We start from the raw sequence: 10,044 nt of genomic DNA on the forward strand, positions 1-10,044 counted from the left end.
TTTTCGCTATTTCGATACCTTGCGTAGCCTTCGAGCACATACATCGCTATGGCTATTGTTACGATATGACGGTTATAGCAATGAATGAATATTGTTGACGGTTAAGAAATGTAAAGGAAATTGTGAGAATAATGCGAATAACCAAATATAGGCGAATATAGGCGAGATATGGCGGAAAACACTATAGTCGGTCGGTTTTAGAATAATTTTTATATCGACAAGTTCACAACGTTAATCAATAAACCCAGAGGCGAAATTCGAGCTAAGCAATAACATATACTGCGTTGAACTTATATTACATTGAAATGGTTAGTTATTTACAAATGCCAAATGCCTTCTGTATACAAGTCTTCTCTTAGTCTTGATTCCGTATCCAATTTTGCAAATAATGCACGTAGCATAGATTCAATGATTATTTTGCCTCTAACCTGAGTCTCTTACAAAAGGAACTTCATGCAAAAGGCATTCATTACGTAGATGACATTTAGATGGATCCATAAAAGCTTTTTGTAGATTTTTCTTTTTTTTTTTTTTTTTTGTTTTTTGCTCAGATGACAAAGTTAAAATTTGTAGGAGAATATTTGAATTCTGTTCCTTTATTTCTTCTAGTCGTTTAATTAATTTCCGTGCTATTGTAAATTTATTAACATCCATTTTGTCCTCAACATCTTAATGCTTAGAGGGAAGAGTAAACGTTGCTTGTTAAATGTCCTTGCCTCACCGAAACCGTTCAGCGATGAAAGCATTTTAGTGATTTTCTCTATTAGAAGAACTCAAGTACAGTTGCAATGTGTAGGAGGAGGAAAGGGGATCTTGTTTTTTCTATCTTACTCTTCAATATCGTTTATAATATGTATACAATTTGGTTGATACTTACTGGTAATTTAGTTGCCTTTGGATTTGCAACTTTTTCTCAATCTGTTCAATAGGAAATTGCGGCACTTCATAGGGAGCAGATATTTCATTAGGCAATCCGTCATCTGTGCTGGTTTCGTCAATTACAATTTTTGACGTTGAACAGGGTGCACCCAACAATGGCGAATCGCTACCTGGAACAATCAAAATTACAAAAAAAAAAACAGAGGAATTTAATTATATCGAACGACTGTGCATGCAATGCATTCAAATACAAACTGGAGTTGGACATTAAAGAATTGTTGCATACGTAGCGGCCAAAGATCAAACCGAAATGGTCAAAATCAATCAGATATTGACAAAGGCAATCCTCACTATTCAAATCCATTCGATATCAACGACAAAAAATGTGTCCATTAGTAAATCAATAAATTAGATTTATATGTGCGATAACACTCTTGTACGAAGATTTGAAAATTTAAACTTTTAAAATTTCAAAAAAAAAAAAAAAAAAAATTTTTTTTTTATATAAAAAAAAAAAAAAAATAATTTTTTTTTTTTTTTTAAAAAAAAAAAAAAAAAAAAAGAAAAAGAAAACAATTTAAAAATAAAGAAAACCAATGTATAAATACAGAGGAAACTTTGTTGATAATTTTTGAATACAAAATTCCATTTGAAATGCATATAGATATCCAGGGGTGCAATAAATGAATTATACAAATTTTACTAACTATATATATATACGCAGAAGTGTGTGCTTAGATAACGGTTCATAAGTCAAGCAAAAATTAGATAAGATTTTCATTATTCACACACGCATTCATAAGCCGCATTTAATGTGCTTTGCTTTTCCAAATAGATATGTTTGTGATGATGTTCGTTATGAGTTCAAATCTCAAAAGGTATTCCAATATAAACGAACATATTAATATTGAATTGGATGGACAGTGAAACGATATTTAAACACATACGATAAGGTCACGATTGACGATATATATGCGCTTGCGCTTTGACATATGCCGACATATGCCAACATTGCCAATATCACTCATCTATGTATTTGACGCAAAAAACAAAATTGAACAAAATCATGTTTTCGCTGAGGGCAATCATGTGCCTTGACACTTCAAAATTCGTCTGCGACAACCTGATGATTAACTCAGCTGAGTAAAAAAGGTTCATGGTGAACACAAAGTTCTTTATTTGAACATTAATATACTTGACTGTATCTATCTATTTTGTAAAAAAAAAAAAAAAAAAAAAACAAAATGTTATACAATACAGCCAATGGCCGGACTATCAACCAAAGTGTAAATATAAAATCCATCCATAATACAATCAATTTTTTCTTCCTTATTTCATTTATTTGGGACGTTATGCCATATATCAGTTTGATTGGAGATGAACGAGGCGCTGCACATTTTGTAATAAAGTCTACCGCTGTTTCAATCGCTCCTTGCTTCTCGACAAACTTTATATCACTTTATATCACAGTCACAGCTTACTTGTATCATGGCAATAAGGGCCAGAAGTCCCTTAATAAGGGCTGAACAAAATTTGACCGCTGGCCGCAATAGTGTTAGTCAGGATTTATTGGATCATATTCTGTTTTTAACGAAAATAATCAAAGCATAGTCGTATTAGCAATGGCCGCTCTATTGGTTCATTCCTATTCATTGTGTATTTGATTAACAAAGAAATAGAGACAGATGAGAAAGAGAGAAAGAGAGAGAGAGAGAGAGAGAAAGAGAAAGAGAGAGAGAGAGATAGACACAACTAACTCATTTTAAAATGTCTTTTATAATAGTAAAAAAAATATAAGAATAGATGCTTGCATGTATTTTGATCAGCGATATCTCGTGGCGAATACGATAAACTAATACGAAGTGCCGACATAAACATGGGTTAAATTCGATGATTTTTGACCTTTCTCTACGCAAGAGATCAGTTTCCCATTGAGTATTATTGAGTTATTTAGTGTAAGGCAAATGCCAATGCCGAAGCTCATCAAACACTTTTAGAAGCTTGTGATAATGCTGCTCCAACACATCCCAATTGACTTTGATTCCAACCGTTTAAAAGTGCGTACTTTAATGTCATTGGCAAAGGACGACCTGGAACACAAAAACAAAAATTCAAAGGCAATAAATTCCATAATTTATTGAACAAAAGACCAGTTCAAGCTTGCAAAGAACTTTCGAACAGCTTAGCAATTCTGTAGAAAGAAACTGTTTCTATACGTTTACATGCCATGGAAAACGACTCAAAAAGAGAACGAAGAGAAAATGGCTATCATACGTCGTTGACTGAAAATGTAATTTTGAACGGTTTCTACAATTCGCGGTTTCACTGCTTTCTAGGCATAAAAAGGAAGAGTTTTCTGTGGCGTTCTGCAGCGATCTACCACAATAATCACAAATCCAAAAAGTCATTGATTAGTCCAGGTGAAGCCATCCAATATCAATAAGTTGTAGTACATTCTACAGATCTGCTAAATCCGAAGGAAATTGTTATTGCATACGTCTATCAATGTCAATTGAACAACTTGAACGTCGTATTGTTGCAAAAAAAAAAGAAAGACATCAACGGTTAACAGAAAATCATCATCCTCTTGCATGACAACGCTCGTCGGCACGTTGCAATTGTTGCAACGTCAAGGATATACGGTTGCAGTTTGAATGGAAAGTTCTGTCACACCCGGCATAGTCGCGAAACATAGCGTCTTCTCTAGTTAGCAATTGTTAAGATCGATGCAGGATGACTTGGCTGGCATGCGGCTGAAAAGCTGCGAAAATGAGTTCATAATTGGATCGCTGCCAAATCAATATCGTTCTTTCGACACGTTATCGTCGCCATATTGTCAGCCAAAAAGGAAAACGATGATGCAAAATATTTGGATTAATTTACATGAAGGTAAGCAATAATTTTTCTAATAAATGCAAGCATCTAATAATCAAATAACTAAACTAAACAAATTGAATGTTAAGTTAACAGTGTAATCATTTGCATACTATATCGAATACTAACCTTCAAATTTGCATTCGCATTTTGTTAAATTTAAATCCGTAAAACATTTACATTGAAATTTTATGAATTTTCCATGTTGCAAATCTATGTGGATTGGCGGTGTTTTCGGTGAGCGACCGAAAGTTTCCACACCATCGAAATCAATTGAATCGATCGAATCGGTTGCTATTAGTACGCCACGTGAACTCATTGTATTTTTCTTGATTTATTCTTTTTCTTTCCTTTTTTTAGTTACTATTTTTGAATGATTCACTGATGCGCGCACAAATTATTCACATATGACGTTTTTTATTATAGATAAAATTAATTGTGTTCGTAAAAAATTCACACAGACCGACCCAATGGCAAATATATTTCGGTTATTTTTTGCCGATTAACACACACACACAACAAGATTATTGGTTTTTCATTTTCCCCTTTGTATTCTTCTTTTCTTATTATTATTGTTGTCCGGGTAAACGGATATATCAATTGCGAAATTGCGTTTTTCTTATTAGTTCAAGTTTTTCATTGTCTATCACATGACTCTTACCTGAATGAATTACATTCGAATGAATTGTGTGTTCAGTGTGCATATAACATATATATTATTCTTTACAAATGTCTCTAACGAAGAGAATACATATATATATGAGAGTTTAATAAAAAAAAAGGACGGAGAAGTCTCTCTTTAAGATCTTATGGCACCGAGTTCACCTATAATCTTTATAACCGCAACACATTATGGGAGCATAATAAATTTATTACGGTATTCGTGATATTGATACAAACGTATCGAAAACTTTTTACAATATATATGCATGTATGTGATCGAGATTCCCAGAACATATAAGCACATATGCCTGCAGACATTTAGGTTATGTTCATGCATCAGCTTTGCCAATAATTTTTATTCGAACGACTATTTCATCTAAGAAATCCGAAATAAGTCAATATTTAAAGCTCGCAAAAATATTGTTTGGTGGAAATATTGAAACTTTTTAAGCAAAGATGTATCTTCCTTGTATCGGAAAATGATTGCCATATACTTTCTTATTTTGCATTATTATATAATTCCTATTAAATTGCATCGCATAGATATATCTGTTCAGGTGTGGACGATATTCTTAGCAAGGCATTGTGGTTTTGGCCAAAGGCTTTGCAACAAGGCACGGAAATAACGTAGGCTCATCAATAATATATTGATTATTGGAAACATTGTAATTAGATGCTTCACTTGTCAAATCGATTAACTCCATAAAAGAAAAAGTTGAGAAAAACGATAAAATATTATAAATAAATTATTTATTATTCAGTGACCAAAATGATTTTGTCATTTAGTGATGATAATACTTCTTATTAGAGAAATTCGCTTTAAATATGTCTGTACGTACAGCAGTTAGGAGCTAATAAAGTGCTTTGATATTAAAATTTAATAATAAATTTCCAAAAATGCAGTTAATCGATTTGGCAAATGAAGCATTCAATTATCTATGTTCATATACAGCGGCTTTTCAAAGCAAGACGTTACATGGGAAGTGATTAGAAAGTTGATCCGACACGGTATACCGGATTTTATCAAAATTTCGCAAATATTTGCAACTTGTACGTTAAACACAAGACAACAAAACGGATAGAAAAGCTTAAATCGATTCAAAAAATTTTCACTGAATCGATCGCTACAATCAAAGATGATGATCCTCAAATCTCAAATCTCCTTGTGGATGTTCGCATACGTCCGCACAAACCTAATTCATCCTTCGACCATAAATGCTGATCGATATAACGAAACAAAATCACAGAATGCAGTAAGAAAATGTCGGTATATTTTGTTTAATAAACAATTAATTACTTAAAGCAAATCTTTTAAAACTGAATGAAGATTATTTTGGACTGCAGTTCTTCCGTGTAGACTATTTTCATATGTCACTGCATTCATGAAAACTATCAACTTTCAATATTTCGGCAAACTTTAAGAGTCTCAATGCATTCAGGCTTACAAATCCACGCGAAACGGCCTTAACGTCTCATGTCAATCAAAAACGTTGCAAATCATCTATGCGTGCAGTTATATCGCCCGCATTGCAATATATTGCATTGGTAAGAAAGAATTTTAAATAGAAATATTTAAATGACATATATGTGACAAATAGAGAAACAAAAAAGAAGCGGACACGTAAATTTTCTTTCTCTACTATCACTATTTACTAAGCGATGAAAAAAGTTTCTTTGCATTTGTACAGCGTAGCTAGTAACTATGTATGCATAGATTTCGTTTGCCTACAAAATTCGTAAAAGTGCGAATAGAGGGAATTGTTCTCTTCTTTCTAATGGAATTCGAATCGTCGTTGTTCGTTATGCATATCCGGCAAACTGAAAATGGGAAGCCATACATAAGAAATTGTCAAGTTTGCTAACGAATCTCAAGTCCCTCTACTCTCTGTAAATATTATTCGACAACAAAATCGTTACCATCATTGATATTGTTACCTAATTACGCTTTACAATTTTGTAAGGGCCAACAAGACATGCGGATGCCAAAATTGTCAAGCAATTCGCATTTATATAAGTAGGGTGAAAACGATGGTACGATGGATTGTGCCGTAAATTGCGTATTTTCAATATTTCTATTTCTCTTTCTTAGGGAAAATATTATTTTCCCTACGAGATGAACAATCGGAGACATTGGCAGATCAATTTTATGATACGAAAGACGCCTATGTATTTCTCTCTTTATGGATGGACTACTACAATGAATTTAAATTAATTATAATGAAAAACTACGAAAAAAAAAAAAAAAAACAAAAAAACAAAAAAACAAAACAAAACAAAACAAACTAAAACTCTGCCTTGCATCACATCATTCTAATAAGAAAATATTTTAACTGTCTTTTCTGAGCCGATAGAAAGCATTTTTTATGTACATATATATGTGTTACTGTAGCTCAAAAATGAATGTAATTGAAAAGCAAAAAATTACTCGGAAATTCGTATTAATTTGGTAGATAATTTTTTTTTCTTTTTTCTCTTTTTTTTTAAAGATAATTAGAGAGGTTTGCGTTTATGTACATTACTGTTTTTGTTATTGTTATTGTTTTTTTTATTTTTATTTTTTTTTTTTTTTTTGGCTTAAAATAGAAGTGCATAGAAATGTTGAATGTTTATGTATTATATTTTTAATATTGAACTAATGAAACGTGGTCATAATGTGATCGAAACAAGAGACTATTTTTAAAAATTCTACAAAAGCATTAAACATTATAATAGGCGACGATCTATTGCATAATCAAAAAAAGTTGAAACTTGAATTTATTCACTCCCGCACAATATTTATTATTTATTATTATTATTATTATTATTATTATTATTATTTATTTATTTATTCATTTACCGAAAATTTAAATATATTATTACACTTGACATTAATGAAAAACTTTTTACAAATTCTTTTTTATAAATTTTTTCTTATGCATACAAATGCATATTTATATGTATATAGAAAGCAGCAAATTAGATATAAAGGCAAAAATTGCACTAAAAACAACTTTGTTTATCTACTTTCGTATGCGAAATTAAACTGATGAATTAGATTCTCTTCATTTCTAAAAAGCGACTAACTTAACGTACCATAAATGATACAAATACATATGTATTTTATACAATCTATTAACGGTTTTAACCGAATTTCAGGATCCTATCGTTTTCATAGATCTAAACTTTAATACTTTATTGATAAACGGAATCAAGTCAGTCAAGACAATTGAAAACATATATTACTTCATTCACTCAATATATATGCTTACCGTACATGATCGATTCTATTTGCTATAATGTAGAGTTGTGCAGGCAGAGTCAATATAGTTTTTAGTTTCTCATTCTCAGTCTTCATTCGCCGTTTTTCGATTGATGTTATCAGCATACCGATATATTGATCATATATATATAATACAAAAACTATATATATTTTGCTTAGTTAAAGTGATGCACAAAATTCTTTGAGCTTTTTGTTTATATTATACCTGTTGTCTCTGTTACGATAGCTTGTTCACAAACATTTCATTATTCGTAGTTTACGGAAACAGAGAACTACAGAACAGCGAAGCGAAACCAACAATAAAAATCTTAAGACAAAGTTAGACAAAATTTTCACCAGGAACGCCTATAATTAAATCTACGCAAATCTGTTTAAATTGTTTGTTGAAAAGTTTAATTAGATCCGATTCGCCTAATATAGCTCATCAATAACGGGTCAAGTCAAATTGGTGCTAAATATGTTTTGAATGCTTAAACGGTCCCTTGCATTTTTTACCGAGTTGCATGTGACGTACAGAGAAATGATTGGATATTTATTATAAAACTAATGGCCAATAGACCGATTTACTGAGATAAAAGTGCAATGAGTGCGTAATCTCCAGAAACGTTGGTATGAATTTGCCATCAACATAATAGTATATAACTCAAGTAGACTTTGTTTGTTTGTTTCTTGGGTTTTTTTTTTTTTTTTTTTTTTTTTTTTTTTTTTAGGTTATGTTAAATCAATGATGTTCTCTGGCAAAGCACAAACACTCAGTGACCTTAAAATCTAATACTATTCGCTTGAGAGGCGACCATTTACCTGGGATCATCTTCAATTAAAAATATCTTGAATCAATATCGAAAATGAATAAAAGAAATGCATATTGATATCATTTTGTTGTTCTTCCGCATCTGTGGCACAATAAATTAACAATAGACGATTCATTGTGCTGAGGAAAAAATCGTCTTGTTTTTATTTCAAATTAAGAAGAAGAACAAAGAGGTAATCACCTATGAAAAAAGTGAACTCTCGTTTTGGGTTTTCAGCTGTTATTGGCGGAGGGCGCTCACGTATTCGTGCATCTTTGCCGAACGGTTCTTTTTTATACGTAATTAACTTCTCTAACTTGCAGTTATTTGATTATCCTTTGCCCAATAAAATTAAACTTTTTTTTACCGTAAGGGAAAAGTATCATTAAAATCGGCCTAAGCTAGCGGGGTAATCGCAGATGAAAAATTTAGAATAGAATCTATCTTGAAATGTTTTTCTTCAATTTTAAGACTTTTTTTTATTTTGGTTTTTTTTTTTTTTTTTTTTTTTTAAGCGAAATAATTGTAAGAACAATGTAATTTATGCACAAGTGTGAGTAAATGAAAGAGTATAAGCAATAAAAAGAACTACGTTGAACCAAACAGGTGAGGCCTAGTGTGAGTCAACCTTTACATTACATTACTTTTTATTTATAAAGACGACAAGTGACTCAGTAAATTGAAAGCTCGGGGGAGAAATACATTCAATAATTCAATTAGATTAGTGGATAAAAGCAAAGGTAATAAACATCTCCACGATGCAGGCAAATAGTCGAGAAAGATATGTAAACGTTTTGCATTAAGTTTTTAAAAGAACACAAGTCTTTAAATCATCATAGCATAGCAATAGCATGCATTCACTTCGCTCGTTCGTCGAGTTTAACCGAAAGCAATTTAAATTTAATTATCATTATTATTACACGTCATTTACTTAGGGAAATAAATTCGAACACTCTTAAGATGCTAGCATCCAATTAGCTATTGGCCTTATTTGAAAACTGCACTGGAGATTCGCACGCATGACCATGTTAGTCGAGATTCTTTGTCTGCTCGGTGGTTCAGGCGGAATATTGGGAAGAAGAATGCATATAATTACACTGCTTGCAAAACATTAAATTTTGTCGTTTATTTTGCAATAATCAACAACTAAGCAACAACAAATTCTAATCGCATTGAGGAAGATTTTTCTCTTCTCTTTGCATGTAACAGATAGCGTAGGAGCACTATACTTTCTTGAAAGGGGAAATCTTTAAGGTCCGTCACTTAACTGCAAGAGGATTTATGGGTACATGACGAATCGATCTGAGAGCGACTTTCAATGAAATTTTTTTGCATTACATTTCATTAGCCCTGCTCCGAGTATTGTAGCCGGCGTGGAAGCCATTAGCAGATAAGTATTTATTGGTTTCAGTCAAAAGTCGTATGTAAAGCATTTAGTTGCGCTGACTTCAAATTTGAAAGTCATATATGTAACTAAATCTAAACGCAGTCGCGACATCTTTGCTATAAAATATGTTCAAATTTATGCCCAATGACAAGCGTTTATGGCATGCGTTAGTTTTGTTGCTTAATTAAAAA

At 31.9% G+C, this 10,044-nt stretch overlaps 2 protein-coding genes across 4 annotated transcripts in view; one reads left to right on the top strand and one right to left on the bottom strand.

Moving 5' to 3' along the window:
* The window catches only part of LOC119637612 (AMP deaminase 2), a 20,189-nt gene that overhangs the window by 6,304 nt on the left and 3,841 nt on the right, over positions 1-10,044 (bottom strand). The window contains exons 1-2 of one of the 3 annotated variants that reach the window (XM_038033789.1): positions 3,883-5,122; positions 878-1,049 (exon numbers count right to left, since the gene is read on the bottom strand). In XM_038033789.1, the coding sequence (XP_037889717.1) occupies positions 878-1,049; positions 3,883-4,072 (362 nt within the window). In that variant the 5' untranslated portion in view covers positions 4,073-5,122. Of the gene's footprint in view, positions 1-877; positions 1,050-3,882; positions 5,123-10,044 lie in introns of those variants that run through there. The other 2 variants (XM_038033795.1, XM_038033799.1) reach the window with 2 other exon arrangements.
* The window catches only part of LOC119637557 (NPC intracellular cholesterol transporter 1 homolog 1b), a 24,085-nt gene continuing 16,710 nt past the window's right edge, over positions 2,670-10,044 (top strand). Inside the window, exon 1 of the mRNA XM_038033647.1 lies at positions 2,670-3,768. Coding sequence (XP_037889575.1) covers positions 3,606-3,768 — 163 coding nt within the window. The 5' untranslated portion in view covers positions 2,670-3,605. The remainder of the gene's footprint in view (positions 3,769-10,044) is intronic.

The sequence above is a fragment of the Glossina fuscipes genome, unplaced genomic scaffold (assembly GCF_014805625.2).
Source record: "Glossina fuscipes isolate IAEA_lab_2018 unplaced genomic scaffold, Yale_Gfus_2 0, whole genome shotgun sequence".
NCBI classification, from domain to species: domain Eukaryota; kingdom Metazoa; phylum Arthropoda; class Insecta; order Diptera; family Glossinidae; genus Glossina; species Glossina fuscipes.